This window comes from Micropterus salmoides, unplaced genomic scaffold, assembly GCF_014851395.1.
Source record: "Micropterus salmoides isolate LMB-PRFRI ecotype aquatic unplaced genomic scaffold, ASM1485139v1 Ms_hic_scaffold_1, whole genome shotgun sequence".
In the NCBI taxonomy this organism is placed as follows: Eukaryota; Metazoa; Chordata; class Actinopteri; order Centrarchiformes; family Centrarchidae; genus Micropterus; species Micropterus salmoides.
Window position 1 is genome coordinate 55,484,148 of NW_024040040.1, and position 20,675 is coordinate 55,504,822.

Genomic DNA, 20,675 nt, shown 5'->3' on the forward strand with positions numbered 1-20,675 from the left:
AACCTGTACTACAAAAGGTAGATAGGTTTCACCTAAGGTCTGCTTTAATGGCAATTTTTACCACACATCTAAACTGCTCAGAACAGGTTATCTTTGTGGTTACCCCATTTACATGGAGACTGTACTCTGAACTGTTAATACATTTCATTTGATGAAATATTACCTGACTTCTTCCATCTGAAATAACACTTTAGCATTACATTCATACAGATAGCAGGTACAGATTTTTATGTGTGTGCTAAAGATTGATGAAGAAAAAGTTTCTCCACCATTATAAAACATATTTGTAACAACTTGGAGTCAAATAAACTCACTGGAGACAGTCATGAATCCGTACAAGAGCTTTTATTCTTAACGAGACAAAAACCGGAGTTACATATTGGCAGACTCAAGACGAAACTAAAGGATCAGCTTGTGAATTCTTTATATCTCTCAGTCTCCTCCTACTTTAGGCGGTGCCCTTTAAGATTCCCGCCTTTTTTCACCAAATATATTCGTAATTCTCTAGAACCTCCAGAATATTAGGTGGTTTCCCACAGTGGTGTCTTCAGGACTTTCCAGCTCAACTGGCTCAAACTGACGCTACCGTCTACTTCATTTATGTTTCTGCTGACACTAATACACCTTTACACTCATGCTGAAAGTACCTGCACTTGGGCTCTTATCTACTTCAGAGGCACTAAGCAGTGTGGGCTCATTATAAGAGGCTCGCAAGCAGAAATAATCATTGCCATTGTACAGAGAAGAAATCATTCAATTCAATTCAATTCAGTTTTATTTATATAGCGCCAAATCACAACAACAGTTATCTCACCGCGCTTTTCATAAAAGAGCAGGTTTAGATCGAACTCTATGATGCTATTTACAGAAGCCCAACAATCATCATACAGAGAGAGTGACTTAAACCTTAAAACATATTTAAACCCAATATATAGTGTCTCTTAAAGCATAATAAACCTTAAAAACCTTTAAAACATTATTATACATAGAAAGAGTGGCATATAAAGTGGTTTAAACAAAAGCGGCTTATATTTCAATATCTAGTAACTTTATCCTGTAACTTAAAACATGAAGAAAGTAAATACTACTGAACAAGATGAAAGTTTCATATCAAATTTATAGTGACCAAAATGATCAAGATTTTATAAAGTTAGAAAGCATCTGTAATGACCCCATTAATAACTGACATAAATGAGTCATATCCACTTCATCCTTAGTGTGCGCCTGCTTGGACACACATGTAGTTTATGAATACATTAAACAGCCAGAAGCTACCGCCATACTGGGGGATAATTTTTCACGAGCTTTATGGTTATACTTTACAATATGATACACTTCACATGTGAAACAATAATGGGTAAGTATAACAAACTAAACGTCTACATTATTTCTTTCATTCTTTTTTAGTTATACCATGACCTAGCTGAATACTGAGTTCTTATTGGCTAAATAATGGCTGTTGATTAATGAGTTATTCGCTCTCAAGATAAGGCACTTGTAGTCGTTCCATGGTCGTCACATTTGGAGTTAACAGTTGTAATCTAAAAATGTCGTAGTCCCATCTGCAGTATCCTAAGTAGGCCTAGATAGGCCACATATAACAAATCATTTTTTCTCAAGAGAAAGTGTGAAATTAATTAATAATTCTCCAGGTTCCATGTCGAAGTGTCCTTGGGTAAGATACTGAACTCCAAAATTGCCACTTGCGACTGTTCTGCCACTGTATGAATGTGTGTGAATATTAGTTTCTGAGCATTTAGGCTCAGTTTGTGGGTGAATGATGAATGCGAGGTAGTGTAAAAGCGCTTTGAGTGGTCGAAAAAGACTAGGAAGGCGCTATACAAATATGGAGCATTTGCATAGCAAAAATAGATGATTCTGTTTTCTAGATACAATTTAATGTGAACATTAACAGGTTTAAGTATATCCAAATAAATGAAAAAATACAAAAATCAGGTCTAGGTCCAGGTGGAGGTCCAGGTGGAGGAGGTGTCTGAGTGTGCAGCAGAAGGAGTGGAGGAGTCTCAGTGTGTCTGCAGAGACTGTGTAGAAGGACAGAGCAGCAGCAGAGCAGTCCAGATCCACTGATGATCCTCTGTCACATCCAGAGGAACACACAGGGAGGATGGTGGACTTGACTTTGTGTCTGACAGTGTAGCTGATCTCAGAGCAGTTCAGACTGCAGCACTGTTGGGATTCCTCTGTCAGTCACTGCTGGATGAAGCTCTCCTCTCCACTCTACCTCCCAGTAACATGGCCCAGTCAGAGCCTCTCCACACACAAGCTGATGCTGCTGCTTCAACCTCTCTGGATCATCAGGACACAGCAGATCCTCTCTCAACATCTCCACCTTTCTCATGTTTACCACCTTAAAGTTGGCTTCCAGCTGATGAGAGAAGAAGACAGAGAGCAGAAGTCATAAATCGGAGTTTACAGAGACTCCCTTCATCAGCTGTCAGTCAGTGATGCAGCACATCCAGTATAAAGACCAGCAGGGACTTCAGTCCTGTTCAGACCAGAAGTGGAGCGGCTGTGTAGCGTAGCCAGCTTCCTTTCAGCTCTCATGTTAACGTATTGGAGTGAACACACTGAGACCTGCAGAGACTTTGGCCATCAGCTCTGTTTACTCTGCAGGTTTCACTCAAATCCACAGTGGAAATAAAGTGCTGAGAGTCCCTGAACGCATCATGACTGCAGAGACAGAGAGATCTTCACTGCTCACTGGAATGATGGATTTACTGCTGTTAAAAACCAGCCGCTCAGTCACATTTGAAGATTTCAGCTACTTTGGAAATATTACAGGACAAATCTGTAAATATGGAGTCTGTTCTAAAAACATCTGGACCAAACTAAAGACACATGGACAGATATAGATATGATGTTAAAGGTCCTACAACAGCTAAACATCAGCTGTGCTTACTGGACTTCAGCAGAGGTTCTGCTCTGTAGAAAGACCACATGGTTACTAAATGTAATGATGGTTCTCTGAAATAAGAGCCAGTGATTTGCAGGCTTCAGTCAGACTGATCTCAGAGCTGTGACAAAGATGAACTGATCAGTAGTTTAGTGTTGAAATGAGAGAACAAACACTTTGAGATCAGATTTGATGGTCCGACAGTTTGATGAATGAGGACCACTGTCTCTATACATCTTGTGATGCTGTCAGCTGGAATCCAGCTTTATTTCCTGGAGACATGAACACAACAACAACAGTCGTCTTCACATCAACTCAAACACATGATCACAGCCTGTTCTCTCTCTCTGTCTGTCTTTCTGTCCAATCCTGAAGCCTGTCACCATTCTCCTCTCACAGCTTCACTGAGGAAAGCAGCCGCTGAGAAGGTTGGAGGTTTACAGGAAATACTGGATCTCTGCTTTGATACTAACGGTGTTTAGTACAATACTGCTGAAACCAGCATGGACTGTTTCATTTCAGCAGTTACCCACCCAAAACCCTACGCAGAGTCGCAGTCTAACACACTTCTCTGCTCCTCCATTTCAGGAGTTACTTAGTGAAAACCCTATAGTGACGGTGTCTGCCCCCCCACCATCGAAATTATTTAAAAAGGTAAACAGAAGAGGAGCTGTGCATAAAAACCTCATAAAAATTAAAACCACAAGAGCAATAGTGCAAACGAATAGGAGAGTTAAATGTGGACTCTTAAACATCAGATCTCTCTCTTCTAAAGGTGTACTAGTAAATGAACTAATATCAGATTATGATATTGATTTATTTTGTCTTACTGAAACCTGGCTGGGTGATGGAGAATATGTTAGCCTAAATGAATCCACCCCTCCCAGTCATATTAATACTCACATTCCTCGAGGCACAGGCCGAGGAGGTGGAGTTGCAGCTATCTTCGACTCTAGCCTACTAATCAGCTCTAAACCTAAACTAAACTATAACTCATTTGAAAGCCTTGTTCTTAGTCTTTCGCACCCAAGTCGGAAATCACTGCAACCAATTCTCTTCGTTATAGTGTACCGAGCACCTGGCCCGTATTCTGAATTCTTATCAGAATTTGCAGAGTTTTTGTGAACTTTAGTCCTTAAAACGGACAAAGTTATTATTGTAGGGGATTTTAATATTCATGTGGATGTTGAGAATGACAGCTTCAGTACTGCGTTTATCTCTCTGTTAGATTCCATCGGCTTCTCTCAGAGTGTTCATGAACCGACTCACTGTTTTAACCACACCCTCGACCTTGTTCTGGTGTATGGTATTTAATAGTGTTCCCACAGAATCCCTCTTTGTCCGACCACTGTTTGATAACTTTTGAGTTTGTATTGCTGAACTACACGCCATTGGGCAAAAATTTCTATACAAGATGTCTGTCTGATAGTGCCATAGCTAAATTTAAGGATGCGATTCCATCAGCTCTAAATTCATTATCAAGTCACAAAGTAACGGAGGACTCCTATGCTAGTTTCAGTCCCTCCCACATCGATCATCTTGTTGATAGTGCTGCAGGCTCGCTGCGAATGACACTGGACTCTGTAGCCCCTCTAAAAAAGAAATTACTAAAACAAAGACGGTTAGCTCCATGGTATAACACTGAAACTCGCAAATTAAAGCAAATATCGCGGAAACTTGAGAGGAATTGGCGTTCCACCAAACTGGAAAATTCTCGTTTAATTTGGCAAGATAGTCTTAAAACTTATAGGAAGGCCCTCCGTAATGCCAGAGCAGCGTACTACTCGTTATTAATAGAGGAAAATAGGAACAACCCCAGGTTTCTTTTCAGCACTGTAGCCAGGCTGACAGAGAGTCACAGCTCTATTGAGCCAAGTATTCCCATAGCTCTCAGTAGTTACGATTTCATGAGCTTCTTTAATGATAAAAATCTAACGATTAGAAACAAAATTCACCAAGACCTGCCCTCAACTGGCACCAAATTATCTCTTAACTCAGGAACCTTAGAAACAGCTGTAGAACCAGATATATGTTTAGACTGTTTTGCTTCCCTCAATCTTTACCAACTAACTTCAATAATTTCTTCATCTAAACCATCAACCTGCCTCTTAGACCCCATCCCGACTAGGTTGCTTAAAGATGTTTTACCCTTAGTAAGCACCTCTATACTAGATATGATCAATCTATCTCTATCAACAGGCTATGTACCACAGTACTTTAAAGTAGCTGTAATTAAACCTCTTCTGAAAAAAGTTATTGCTCTGGGGCCTAAGCACCTCCGTGACGCATTATCTAAAGATATAGTTTCCCTGGATGGCATCGCCCTGGCCTCCAGCACCATCCTTTTTTCACCTACATAATATTGTGAAAATCAGGAACATCCTGTCTAAAAATTATGCAGAAAAACTAGTCCATGCATTTGTTACTTCTTGGCTGGATTACTGCAATTCCTTATTTCCAGGCTGCCCGAAAAAGTCCATTAAGACTCTTCAGCTGATCCAGAATGCTGCAGCACGTGTTCTGACAGGAACCAGGAAAAGAGATCATATTTCTCCTGTTTTAGCTTCTTTGCATTGGCTTCCAGTAAAATCCAGAATAGAATTTAAAATCATTCTTCTTACCTACAAAGCTCTTAATGGTCAGGCACCATCTTATCTTAAAGAGCTCATAGTACCTTACTACCCCACCAGAGCACTGCGCTCCCAGAATGCAGGGTTACTTGTGGTTCCTAGAGTCTCCAAAAGTAGACTAGGAGCCAGAGCGTTCAGCTATCAAGCTCCTCTCCTGTGGAACCAGGTTCCAGTTTGGGTTCAGGAGGCAGACACCATCTCCACATTTAAGAGTAGGCTTAAGACTTTCCTCTTTGATAAAGCTTATAGTTAGGGCTGGCTCAGGTAGTCCTGAACCACCCCTTAGTTATGCTGCTATAGGCCTAGACTGCCGGGGGATTTCCCATGATGCACTGAGCTCCTCTCTCCTCTACTTTCTCTCCCTCTGTATGCAACCTCATCCCATTATTGCATGTTACTAACACAACTTCTCCCCTTTCTGGTAGTCTTGTGCTTTCTCGTCTCTCTCCTCTCTCCTATCACTTCCTGCAGGTTTTCTGGCTCTGGAGCTGTGGAGTCTGGATCTGTGGTTGCGGGTCACCTGCTGCCCCCGTGTTCCTGCTCGACACCCTCTGCTGCAACGACTATTGTTGCTAGTCCTATTATTATTATAATCATTACGATTAATATCATTAACACTTCTGTAAATATCTGTACCATTTTTCATTTAGTCTATAGCAACATTACCTTTACTGTCTGTACCTCTGTGTGTATATTGTGTAGGCTGCCTCCCTCCCCTCTCTCTCTTTCTCTCTGTTCCTCTCTTGCCCCCCCTCATAGAGTACGGTCTAGACCTGCTCTTTTATGAAAAGCGCTATGAGATTACTGTTTTTGTGATTTGGTGCTATATAAATAAAATTGAATTTAATTGGACCCTCTCCTGACCTCAGAGTCTCCAGTCTGCAGTGTGGACTCTCCTTCAGATCAGACAGCTGCTTCACTCCTGAATCCTGCAGCTCGTTGTCACTCAGGTCCAGCTCTCTCAGATGGGAGGGGTTGGACTTCAGAGCTGAGGCCAGAGAAGCACAGCTGATCTCTGACAAACTGCACCGCCTCAATCTGAATAAAGAATAAATGATGGAAATGAAAAAATCCATTTCTAATCCAATCAGATGTGTTCAGGTTTTAAATGTGGAGCTCAACATTACTATGTCCTAATCAATGAGCTTTTCCCTAAAATGAGTAGAGGGACTTTGTCATTGTGTTATTGTGGATCATCATAATGTCAGCCTTCTACAGACATCATCCAAATGTCAGCACAACATTCATACACCTATTCATGTCAACACAGATCAATAACATGCTGCTGATCTCACACCAGTCTGGAACTAGAGGAGAAAAACTGTATTGATCCTTTAAACAGCTGGATTGGGAAATATGATCGGATCTGTGTGTGTGTGTGTGTGTGTGTGTGTGTGTGTGTGTGTTCTGAAGGATCAATATCAATGAATGATCAGATCTACGATAGTAACAGAGTCAGTGAACTGACCTCAGAGTCTCCAGTCTGCAGTGTGGACTCTCCAGAAAACCACACAGCAGCTTCACTCCTGAATCCTGCAGGATGTAGTTATTATTCAGGTCCAGCTCTCTCAGATGGGAGGGGTTGGCCTTCAGAGCTGAGGCCAGAGAAGAACAGCTGATCTCTGACAACCTGCAGCGCCTCAATCTGAATAAAGAATAAATGATGTAACATTAGAAGAATGTAGAAGTTTAGAAAATGGAAACTCCAAACACCTGAACCCAACAGGATGCAGGTTCAAACTGTAAAATACAAAAAGGTTTTTACGGCTACCTAGGGCAGCCGTCTGTGTATGTCACTGTTGCTGCTGTGTTTTTCCCTACATGGTAATGACGCAGTGAGATTTCCAGCGGGGGATTGGCTGTTTTTTGAGGAAGTTCTGGCTGCTCCCACATCAGAGGTCCCCGATTGGAGCGGCGCAACAATCCTCCTCCAATCCCTGGGCTGCCTGCAAGACCGCCTTCAAGCTTCCTCCGGTTTAAATAGGTTGGTCTGCTGCTGTGTCGAGGCATTCCCCATGTAGTTTACCTCCGTGCTGGTCATTATACTGAACCCTGTGTGTGCGTGCGCGTCCTTAGTGGAAACCATTTCCTTGTTAGTTGTGTCAGTGTGTTACTGAGAGTCGGTAACACATCCTGTTTTGAACTAAGTGTTGGTCTGCAGAATAGGGCCAGGGTGAAGCTTATTACTGATATTGTTTACACCTGTTAGTAATTTCTTCTGTTTTAGTTACACTAGGTTTAGGGGTGCTGCGCTCCCTGTGTTTCTGTTTTCAACGACGACTAGAGAGGTTTTTGTTTATTCTTTTTAGTGGTAGTTTAGTAATCCCTCATTTAGGAGGGATCTCTTTTGGTTATATTTTGTTCTTAGTTTTACTCAGCACCCACTTGCCCAATTTTTGTTTTGACTTTTGTTGTCACCTCTGTTTAATAAATAATCTTTCCACCCATACCAAAAACAACTGGTTTATTTTTATGTCTCCCCTACCCATAGCAAGCGGGGACATAACAAGGTTAAAAGAGCTCCTTCACCTCTTAAATTCTGCAGCTCCACCAGTGGCTCCATCTATACAAACCCATGTTGTGCAGCCAAACACAAAGAAAAACCCACAGAAACTGATTTAAGATTCCACTCAAGATCCTAAAATTTCCAAAGATGCCAAATATGTCAGGATGAACTTTGGGGAAATGTGAACATAAGACATCTACAATATTTATTTTAGGAATAGTGGAGTCGTCAAATTTAAGCTTCTTCACTTTAAACTAGTCAGTCAGTATAAGCATCATATAGCTTCATAACAATGTTGGAAAAACAAATACTAAATATTATTGTCTGATAGTTGACATAGAGATTATATATTTCTTCATTGTATTTATGTAGTTTTATTATCATTTATTTAAAAACATGATTTGGAATAGAAGTGGAAAATCAGGAGTTTAAGAGTTTCAGAGTGAATTATCCTGGAGAGATGTTTCTTGTTATAGCTCTGACTGTCAATGGACTAAACCACTGAAGAAGAAAATAGACTTTAGCATTAAAGAGGAGGTATTCTGCTCATTTTCAGGTTCAAAATCCTATTTAGGGGTTGTACCAGAACAGGTTTACATGGTTTCATTTTGAAAAAAACACCATATTTTTTGTCATACTGCACATTGCTGCAGCTCCTCTTTTCACCCTGTGTGTTGAAGGCTTCGTTTTAGCTACGGAGTGATACATTTTGTCTGTAAATGATCTTTGTTGGGAGTTGCACATGCGCAGTTCCTAGTTAAGGACTACTAGCCAATCAGAGGCAGAGAAGGGCGGGTCAGCGAAAAGACGGTAAACAGCTTCGATTCAGCTGTACATGTTGCTGACCAGCTTGGCAACATGGACTGGAGCAAGAGTTTCAGAGTGGTGAGTTATTAATCTGTAAAAAAAGTATCTTTCATCCATAAAGTTTTAACTGAGCTCTGTCTCTACATCACAGGAACAACTTTATGTCCACTGACTGCCTGGAGGGTAGCTAGTGTTTGGAAGGGAGAGGAGAGCTGTGTGCTGCAGCTCAGTGTTTTTCCACCGGTGTTTTTGAGGGCGTGTCGGACTAGTCGCTCAGCACGCATTATGACACGTACTTTCATTGTGACATCACAAGAAAGGGAAGTAAAGGCTGTACTACAAACAAGCTGTTTTCAGGCAGAGCAGAGTTTTCTGTGGGAGATGGAAACTCCCTTGGGGTGGACTTCGGGCTTTTTCACTTTGCAAACCTAGTACACGCACAAAAAAAATATTTAAGTCAATAAAGGAGAGGGAAAATGCCAAAAACCATAATACCACCTCTTTAAGATACTCAGTGTGGATCAGTATAATATCAGCCTTATGTCTGCACTTAAGTGTCACCACAACTTTCACATCATATTAATCTCAGCACAGAAGGAAAAAATGGTGTCTGACCTCAGAGTCTCCAGTCTGCAGTGTGGATCCTCCAGAAAACCACACAGCAGCTTCACTCCTGAATCCTGCAGCTTGTAGTTGTCACTCAGGTCCAGCTCTCTCAGATGGGAGGGGTTGGACTTCAGAGCTGAGGCCAGAGAAGCACAGCTGATCTCTGACAAACTGCACCGCCTCAATCTGAATAAAGAATAAATGATGGAAATGAAAAAATCCATTTCTAATCCAATCAGATGTGTTCAGGTTTTAAATGTGGAGCTCAACATTACTATGTCCTAATCAATGAGCTTTTCTCTAAAATGAGTAGAGGGACTTTGTCATTGTGTTATTGTGGATCATCATAATGTCAGCCTTCTACAGACATCATCCAAATGTCAGCACAACATTCATACACCTATTCATGTCAACACAGATCAATAACATGCTGCTGATCTCAGGCCAGTCTGGAACTAGAGGAGAGAACTATATTCATCCTTTAAACAGCTGGATTGGGAAATATGATCTGATCTGATCTGATCTGTGTCTGTGTCTGTGTCTGTGTCTGTGTGTGTGTGTGTGTGTGTGTGTGTGTGTGTCTGTGTCTGTGTCTGTGTCTGTGTCTGTGTCTCTGTGTGTGCGCGCGTGTGTTCTGAAGGATCAATATCAATGATCCAACATTATTTGTGAAAACACAGTGAAACCAACAGAAAGCAAAGAAATATTGCTACTTCAACAAGTAAACTTGATCAGTTTAAAACAAATATTAGTTCAGAGGATCTTCTGTATACAGATGTGACATCTGTATACAGAAGATCCTCTGAACTAATATTTACCAAAAATTACAAACATTAATTTACTTTAACAACTGACAACAGACATTTTCTACAGTTTCTTTAAGAAACACAAGTCTTTGTGACTGCAGACTAAATTTAGTACAAGAAACGTGAAAATATTTACAAATATTTATATTTACAACTTTATGGATGGAAGTTATGTCTGAACAGAAATTAGGTTCAATTGTTAATTAAACATATCAGATCTACTGTAGTAACAGAGAGTCAGTGAACTGACCTCAGAGTCTCCAGTCTGCAGCGTGGATCCTCCAGAAAACCACACAGCAGCTTCACACCTGAATCCTGCAGCTCGTTGTAGTTCAGCTCCAGCTCTCTCAGATGGGAGGGGTTGGACTTCAGAGCTGAGGCCAGAGAAGCACAGCTGATCTCTGACAAACTGCAGCTCTCCAATCTGAATAAAGAATAAATCATGGAGATAAAAATCCCTTGATGTCATCGCCTTGGCCTCCAGCACCACTGTGAGGAATCTTGGAGTTATCTTTGATCAGGACATGTCGTTTAAGTCTCACATTAAGCAAATTTCAAGGACCGCCTTTTTCACCTACGTAATATTGTGAAAATCAGGAACATCCTGTCTAAAAATGATGCAGAAAAACTAGTCCATGCATTTGTTACTTCTAGGCTGGATTACTGCAATTCCTTATTATCAGGCTGCTCGAAAAAGTCCATTAAGACTCTTCAGCTGATCCAGAATGCTGCAGCACCTGTTCTGACAGGAACCAGGAAAAGAGATCACATTTCTCCTGTTTTAGCTTCTTTGCATTGGCTTCCAGTAAAATCCAGAATAGAATTTAAAATCATTCTTCTTACCTACAAAGCTCTTATTGGTCAGGCACCATCTTATCTTAAAGAGCTCATAGTACCTTACTACCCCACCAGAGCACTGCGCTCCCAGAATGCAGGGTTACTTGTGGTTCCTAGAGTCTCCAAAAGTAGACTAGGAGCCAGAGCGTTCAGCTATCAAGCTCCTCTCCTGTGGAACCAGGTTCCAGTTTGGGTTCAGGAGGCAGACACCATCTCCACATTTAAGAGTAGGCTTAAGACTTTCCTCTTTGATAAAGCTTATAGTTAGGGCTGGCTCAGGTGAGTCCTGAACCATCCCTTAGTTATGCTGCTATAGGCCTAGACTGCCGGGGGATTTCCCATGATGCACTGAGCTCCTCTCTCCTCTACTTTCTCTCCCTCTGTATGCAACCTCATCCCATTATTGCATGTTACGGTAGTCTTGTGCTTTCTCGTCCCTCTCCTCTCTCCTCCTATCACTTCCTGCAGGTTTTCTGGCTCTGGAGCTGTGGAGTCTGGATCTGTGGTTGCGGGTCACCTGCTGCCCCCGTGTTCCTGCTCGACACCCTCTGCTGCAACGACTATTGTTACTAGTCTTATTGTTATTATTGTTATTATAATCATTAAATTACGATTGTTACCATTAACACTGCTATAAATATCTGTACCATTTTTCATTCAGTCTATAGCAACATCACCTTTAATGTCTGTACCTCTGTGTGTATATTGTGTAGGCTGCCTCCCTCCCCTCTCTCTCTCCTTCCATCCCTCTCTTTTTTTCTCTGTTCCTCTCCTGCCCTCTTTCTCTCCTTCTCTCTCTGGTTTTCATCAAATCCTACCATCTGCTGGTTCCCTCGTGGATCATATCAGGCTGGTTGCAAAGAATCTTGGCATTTGGTTTGAGAGGAATTTAAGTTTCGATTAGCACACCACATAGCTTCTGCAATTATTTTTTTCCAGCTTAGAAATATATCAAAAATACAATCAATGTTAACTTTTAAGGACATTGAGACTATCTTCTTCTGTTCCAGAGTCTCGCCTGAAAACAAAAGGGGATAGAGCGTTTGCAGGCTCCAAGGCTCTGGAACAGGCTATCTGAGGAAATCAGGGCTGCTCTTCTTAAAACATACAAAGAACAGCCTTTCCTGATTTCAGTTGATTTTAATTATCTATTTTTTTAACTGTATTTTAATTTAATTAATTTCATAACTTTTTTCCGGACTCGCTTTCCAGGGAAAACAAAAGTTGGAGGTGTCTGTGTTTTTATATTAACAATGGCTTTATATTAACAATAGCTGGTGTACTGACGTGACAGTGATTGAGCAGCATTGTTTTCCTGATCTGGAATATTTTATCATTAACTGTAAACCGTTTTACTCCCCCCGTGAGTTTGCTTCATTCACTCTGGTCGGTGTTTACATTCCGCCGCAGGCCAACGTGCAGGACGCACAGCGCATGCCGGATACTGTGTGTGGAGCAGACAAACCCGGGCTCCCTTGTTATTGTTCTCGGTGACTTTAACAGGGGAAATCTCAGCCAAGAACTCCCCAAATACAGACAGTTTATAAAGTGTCCACCCAGAGAGGGAACACTTTGGATTACTGCTACACCACAGTTAGCAGTGCCTATCACACCATCACACGCGCTCCACTGGGACACTCTGATCACGTGATGGTCCATCTGATTCCTTCTCACAGGCTGAAATTAAAGCTCTGGTCAGGACATCAAAGAAGTGGACCAGTGAAGCTGTATAGGATCTTCAGGTGTGCTTGGACTGCACTGACTGGGATGTTTTCAGGGCTGCTCCTTACAATCTGAGCATACAGAGGCTGTGACGTCCTACATCAGCTTCTGTAAAGATAGCTTTATACCAACACGCACCAGAGTGAGTTATAACAATGACAAACCCTGATTCACAGCCAAACTCTGACGCCTCCAGGAATCTGAGGTGAGCAGGAAAGATTACAGTTGATCCCTCCCAACCTGGACACAAACTGTTTCAGACTCTCCCCTCTGGCAGGACGCTGCGGTCCATCAGGACCAAAACCTCTCACCACAAAAAAAGCTTCTTCCCGTCTGCAGCTAGCCTCATTAACAACGGATACTTCCGGCTATCAAATAATACAAATTTCTCCGCACATTTAAATACTATTTAATCTAATTTCATATCATGCACAAACCTGGCATATTGCACATGTAAATAGCTGCTAAATATCATCTTTATGAAAATTCAATAAATGAAAATCCTTAAAAGTGACGGGAAATCTGTTCTGCAGCGCATTTTAGAAATGAATCCACTTTAATCCACTTTACTGGAACAATAATTTACCTCAGGAGTCAACAACCAGCCGAACTGAAAACACTGCAGCCACTCAGACCAGAGGATGCTGGATCATATAGGTTATGGCTATTTAAAAATATGTCTGTGAAGATTCTCAGTCATCCAGGTCATAGTTATCAGTTTAAAGTCAAGGACTTTAACCTACGTTGGATAATCGTGGGGCAAATAAGAGTTTGCAGCAGTGAGGTAATACTTTCCTACTCTTGAGGTGCTATTTCTTTGCACTTTTACTGAGCAATCCACTAGAATCTGAAGGCCGGCTGAGCGAGTTCAAACAACTTGGTGTGTGTCCCACACACTGAAACCAAGCTTTTGTCTTGTTAATCCGGAGGGCGATCTCAGCTGGGTGCAATCATTCTTAATGCCTAACACCTGTGTGCAATTAGACTCACAGTACTTCAGTGAAACCTACCACTGAAGTGTGAGCGTAGGTATCGGCTCCTTGTGGGAAGACCTACTTGGGTAAAGACCAGCGAGTCTACCTGTGCGAGTCCACTGAGCAAGGCCGCCTACATGAGAAGCTTCTTCCCTTTCGGAGGCAAACCTACTTACCTAGAGCTGCCAGCTACAGCAACACTCAAGCCACGTGCTACCACACTATTCCTATTGTCTCCGGTCTACGCAAGAGGTATCATGCCATCAGGCACAGAAACCAGGCACTCCTCAAGCCTTTAAAACAGGCACTACATCTGTTTACTTGTCTGTTAGGTCATGGAACTGCCAGTCGGCAGTCAACGAAGCTGACTTTATCACTGCCTATGCTAAGACATTATCTCTTGGGCTGCTGGCACACACTGAGACCTGGATCAAACCAGAAAACTCTGCTACCCCCGCTGCGCTGTCCACCAATTACTCTTTCACCGGCACCCCCTGGCCATCTGGGAGGGGGGTGGGACTGGGTTCTTAATTTCCAACAAATGGAAATTCACACAGCTCCTACCCCCAAATCAATATGCCTCCTTTGAATACCATGCTGTCTTTGTGTCCGCTCCGGTAAAGGTCTCTGTGATTGTCATATACCGTCCACCAGGACAAATGGGTAGCTTTGAGGAGAAGCTAGACACACTGCTGTCTTCAATCCCAGAGCATGACTGTCCCCTACTTGTCCTCGGTGACATGAACATTCACTTAGACAATTCAAACTCAGCAGACTTCCTGTCTCTGATTCAGTCCTTTGATCTAACACGGGTTCTCAGCCCCCCGACCCACAAAGCTGGCAAGGTGCTTGACCTCGTTCTTGTCCGAAACTGTGCCACAGAGTGCCTAACAGTCACACCTCTACATGTGTCAGACCACTATTTCATTCAGTTCACAGTATGCCTACAGGAAAAGCCCATTCTTCCAACGCCATTGGTCTCACACCGCCGCAACCTCCGCAACCTGTCTCCCGCTCACTTTGCCTCAGTGGTAGCTTCCGCTCTACCCTCCCTCAACACATTTTCCTCACTTGAGGTCAATGATGCCACACAATCTCTGTGCTCTACACCAAGCTTGTGCCTGGATAGCCTGTGTCCTCTATCCACCAAGCCTGCTCGCCCAAACCAGCCCCACCCGTGGCTAACTGATACCATCCGTGGGCTCCTTACTGATCTCAGAGCGGCTGAAAGAAAATGGCAAAAAACCAAAGACCCCGCCGACCTTAAAGGCTACCAATTGCTCCTATCCTCGTTCTCAACAAGCATCAGTGCTGCCAAAACTGCATTTTATAATGACAGAATAAGCAGTGCCATTGACTCAAGGAAATTATTTTCCACTTTTAAAGCGCTACTAAATCCTCCTCCACCTCCACCACCCACAAACTTGTCTGCTGATACCTTTGCTGCCTTCTTCACAGGCAAAGTGGAGGCTTGACCCAACTCAAGTTGGGAACTATCGACCAGTGTCTCTTCTACCTTTTTTATCCAAAACTATTGAACGGGCAGTATTCAAACAGGTCTCAGAATTCCTCTCAGGGAATGACCTCCTAGATCCATATCAGTCTGGTTTTAAGAGTGCCCACTCTACTGAAACGGCTCTTCTGTCTGTAACAGAAGCCCTAAGGTCAGCTAAAGCTGCAGCCCAGTCCTCGGTTCTGATCCTGCTTGACCTATCAGCTGCCTTTGACACAGTCAGCCACAGGATCCTGCTATCCGCTCTCTCAGCAATGGACATCTCGAGTAAAGCACTCCTGTGGTTTGAATCCTACCTCTCAGGGCGTTCCTACAATGTTTTGCGGCAAGGACAATTATCCTCCTCCCACTGCCTCTCCACAGGGGTACCCCAAGGCTCAGTGCTTGGGCCCCTTCTCTTCTCAATTAACACCACCTCACTGGGGCCAATCATACGCTCACACGGCTTCTCTTACCACTGCTACGCAGATGACACGCAACTCTACCTATCCTTCCCGCCAGGCGATCCCACTGTCTCGGCGCGGATCACGGACTGTCTATCAGACATATCTGCATGGATGAAGGCTCTTGACCTTCAACTAAACCTCTCTAAGACTGAACTCTTGGTCATTCCAGCCAACAATCTATCCACCATAACATCAAACTACAAATTGACTCAGCAACCATCACTCCAACCAAGGTGGTGAGAAACTTGGGTGTCATGATTGATGACCAGCTGTCCTTTTCAGACCATGTTGCTACTGTCTCTCAGTCATGCCGCTTTTCTCTATACAACATAAGGAAAATCAGGCCCTACCTCACTCAGTACGCCACCCAGCTTCTGGTACAGGCCATGGTTATCTCTCGCATCGACTATTGCAAAGCCCTCCTAGCAGGTCTCCCAGCTTGTGCGGTGAAACCCTTACAAATGGTTCAGAACGCAGCAGTGTGTCTGGTTTTTGATCAGCCCAAAAGGACTCATGTCACTCCATTACTCAGTGACCTAAACTCGATAATACAAACTTACGTTCCTTCTCGGTCCCTTCACACAAAGCAATCCCAGTCCCGGCTATTCTCATCTATGACACCACGATGGTGGAACAAGCTACCACACGCCATCAGAGCAGGGGGTCCCTCTATAACTTCAAGAAGCTCTTGAAAACTCATCTCTTCTGAGAACACTTCCTCTTATAACACCTCTAACTCCTAACCTCTAACATGCACTTCCTGTGCTCTTCTTCTTCTATCCCCTACAATGATCTTGTATTGATGGCACTTTTTGTTAACTCTTACTTCCTTCCCTAGGTATCTACCCCATTTATGTGATATGTACTGTGAGCTCTTACTAGAATTTATTGCTGCTCTTACTAGTATGTATTGTCAGTTGTAGATCTGTAGTTGATGCTCTGTTGATGCTTTTATGTTGTTCCTCAAATGTAAGTCGCTTTGGATAAAAGCGTCTGCCAAATGAGTAAATGTAATGTAATGTAAAAATAATAAAAAAACAAAGCAGGTCCCTCCTGATCGCGTATTCAACAGCATCAATGAGGATGATTTTTAGCATACAACATACAACATTTTTTAACGCCACGCATTTATAAGAGAAGCATTCAGCGCTTTTACAAAACACAAAACGTTGATTAACGCCATTCTGTCCTGTCAAGTGGATGCTTCACTGGCAGTAACATTAGTTTCTTTCTACAGGCTAAGCTTCACATATCTTAGCAGATGCTTCAATACAAAACTGTTCGCAGTTTAAAGCTTTTTGCTGGTCTCACAACCTTTAAGGAAGACAATGTTCTTTGCATCTCTTAGTGTGACACAGCTAAGTTAGGCCTAATGGCAGTACTTACAGCAGTGGAAAGAATGCCTCTCTCCCTCGTTATTCCTTTAGCTTTTTGGCTAGCAACCCACTTAAACAAAATTACGTCTGGTTTCACTGACGTGCAGCGTGGTCGCACATGTTATATTAATATGTGAAATGAAACACAAACAAAAGGATCCAACTCTGAAATGGCAGTTTATTATTAAGTCAACAAGAATTTACAAACAATGTGTAATCTACATTGATTACAGCAGTTGACTACAGTCTTCTGACAGGCTACCGAATCACTTTTGCTCCCTGGCTGCGCGTGCATCCAGTAGTGTTTGTATACAAGAAACCCGTCTATACGGCAAGCTAATTGTTTTATAGTACTGGTGAGAACTAGGGGGCGCTACACTAACTTCACCATTATTGAGCTTTGCACAAATTCTTTATCTAACCTATCTCTCTCTGTTTACACAGAAGCTCAAACTGTCTGCAGCCTGTTTCCATCTCTACTCCCCGTTACTCAGCCATTTTATAATTTCAAAAATGTTCCGTCATTTGGAAAGAAAGGAGTGCTCAGACAAATCCTAAACGTTATGAACCAAGAATGTAATACCTCTGTCAGATTTCAATTGAATATGTACAAAAATAATACATAAGCTACAGTCAGTGAACTTACCTCAGAGTCTCCAGTCTACTGTTTGGACTCTCCAGTCCAGCAGAAAGCAGCTTCAGTCCTAAATCTTGAAGGCTGTAGTTCTGACTCAGGTCCAGCTCTCTCAGATGGGAGGGGTTGGACTTTAGAGCTGAGGCCACAAGGACACAGTGAGTCTCTGAGAGTCCACAGTCATAAAGTCTGTTAAGACACATAGATTACAAAAATGTATTTGGAAACTGTATAAATGTAACATTTGCTCTTCAAAACTTTTTACAACTCGGTGAACAATTAACAACAATTGTGAAAGGTGATCTCTCTTTCATACCTGCTGCTGTCCACAGAAGAGAAACAAACATTGGACAATATTAGATGAATAATTAAATATTTTGGTGTACATGACAGATGATACGGACAGTGACAAAGTGAAAATTTGCCGGCCACTCAGGGGCCTCTGGCATGGTGAAGCCTCTGCCACAGTCGCATGTCTATGGACATATCCTCCGCAAGTTCACCAGAGAACTTCCAAACCACAACGAAGTATGTTTCAACGAAGTTTATTTCACATGGAACATGTATTCTGGCACCTGAGCGCATAGTGAGGCACACATCACCAGATAGCAAACACTCTTGAGTAACTCACAAACAAAGCTTCCCCAAAGATCACACAGATGGAGCAAGATCACGCTGTTTTCTAGCTTATTTACAGGAAAATGGCTGAACTTGTCATGTAACAATCAATGTGACTTTTAACAGCCAATGACTACGAAGTTCATTAACTTGACAGCTTGACAAAAAAATACAACCAACTGAAAAATCCTAACCCTTTATAACACCTCAAGAACATATGAGACAAAATACAACTGATATAAATATTTGTAATAAGCAAAGTGGAACACTTTAAGAATTATGAGAACATTAAGGTTTTTATATTTGAAGAACTAAACTACTAATCCACACTGATTTACAATGGTAATCACTCTGGACTTACCGAGCCTTCCTGCAGTTCCTCACGACTGGAATCAGTCTCAGTCGTCCCTCCTCTGATGTGTTGTACTTCCTCAGCTCCAACTCATCCAGAACCTCCTCTGACATCTGCAGCATGTAGGCCAGAGCTGAGCAGTGGATCTCAGAGAGTTCCTTCTCTGATCTGTTCTCTGACTTCAGGAACTCTTGGATCTCCTGATGTACTGAGTGGTCGTTCATCTCCGTCAGACAGTGGAAGATGTTGATGCTTCTGTCAGGAGAGATCCCATCACTGTTCATCTCCTTCAGGTTGTTGATGGCTCTCTGGATGATTTCTGGACTGTTGTCTGTCTGACCCAGCAGGCCTCCTAAGAGTCTCTGGTTGGACTCCAGAGAGAGGCCATGAAGGAAGCGAACAAACAGGTCCAGGTGGCCATTTTTACTGTCGAGGGATTTCTCCATGGCGCTCCTCAGGAAGACATCCAGGGATGGGTTGATTGCAAATAACATTGACACCTTCTTGAATAAAGAGTTTGAGTCTTTCTGTTTCCAGTCTTTCCCCAGGAAGTCCTCCAGTACCTCTGAGTTCCTGCTGGTGTAACAGTGGAACATGTAGACTGCAGCCAGAAACTCCTGAACGCTCAGATGAACAAAGCAGTAGACTGTTTTCTGGAAGATCACACTCTCTCTTTTGAAGATCTCTGTACAAACTCCTGAGTACACCGAGGCCTCTGTGACATCAAGACCACACTGCTCCAGGTCTTCTTGGTAGAACATGATGTTTCCTTTCTCCAGCTGTTCAAACGCCAACCTCCCCAGCTTCAGAAGAACCTCCCTGTCAGCCTCCGTCAGCTCCTGTGGACTCGTCTCATGTCCCTCATCGTACTTCTGCTTCTTCCTCTTTATCTGAACCAGCAGGAAGTGTGAGTACAGGTCAGTCAGGGTCTTGGGCAGCTCTCCTCTCTGCTCTGTAGTCAACATGTGCTCCAGAACTGTAGCAGTGATCCAGCAGAAGACTGGGATTAGACACATGATGTGGAGGCTCCTGGAGGTCTTGATGTGTGAGATGATTCTGCTGGACATCTCTTCATCACTGACTCTCCTCCTGAAGTACTCCTCCTTCTGGGCGTCAGTGAAGCCTCGTACTTCCGTTACCCTGCCGACACACGAAGGAGGGATCCGATTGGCCGCCGCAGGTCGGGAAGTTATCCAGACGAGAGCCGAGGGAAGCAGATTCCCCTCGATGAGGTTTGTCAGCAGCAGGTTGACTGATGACTTCTGTGTGACATCAGACACAACCTCACTGTTGTGGAAATCCAATGAAAGTCTGCTTTCATCCAGGCCGTCAAAGATGAACAACAGTTTCCAGACGGCGAGCTTCTCTGCTGGGACCTTCTGTAATGTTGGATGGAAAACATGGAGCAGCGTGAGGAGACTGTGCCGCTCATCTTTGATCAAGTTCAGCTCCCTGAACGAGAGCAGAACCAGCAGACCGACATCTTGGTTTTCCGAGCCCTCTGCCCAGTCCAGAGTGAACTTCTGCACCGAGAAGGTTTTTCCAACGCCAGCGACGCCGTTGGTCAGAACCACTCTGATGGCTCTCTGTTGGCCAGGTAAGACTTTAAAGATGTCCTGGCACCTGATTGGAGTGTCATGGAGGGTCTTCTTCTTGGAAGCTGTCTCAAGCTGCCTCACCTCATGCTGGGTATTAACCTCTTCACTCTGTCCCTCTGTGATGTAGAGCTCAGTGTAGATCCTGTTGAGGAGGGTTCCACTTCCTGTTTCATCACTTCCTTCAGTCACACGTTCACATCTCCTCCTCAGACTGATCTTATGTTCATCTAAAACCTCCTGCAGACCACCGCTCACTAAAGAAGAGAAACAATGTGAGATAAAACAAAGAATCTGTGCTGATTATTTTCATTACTAATATAAAAACCATCAATATCA

The 20,675-nt window shown here is 43.0% G+C and overlaps 1 protein-coding gene across 1 annotated transcript; it reads right to left on the minus strand.

The window, feature by feature from the left end:
* Nucleotides 1-2,193: 2,193 nt before the first annotated feature.
* Nucleotides 2,194-20,649, minus strand: LOC119886933 (NLR family CARD domain-containing protein 3-like). Its single transcript, XM_038697968.1, has 7 exons — nucleotides 20,637-20,649; nucleotides 18,751-20,593; nucleotides 17,784-17,960; nucleotides 10,520-10,693; nucleotides 9,473-9,649; nucleotides 7,013-7,189; nucleotides 2,194-2,386 (listed from the first exon to the last, which is right to left on the minus strand). The coding sequence occupies exons 1-7, from the start codon at nucleotides 20,647-20,649 to the stop codon at nucleotides 2,362-2,364; spliced, it is 2,586 nt and encodes an 861-aa protein (XP_038553896.1). The 3' UTR covers nucleotides 2,194-2,361.
* Nucleotides 20,650-20,675: the final 26 nt, after the last annotated feature.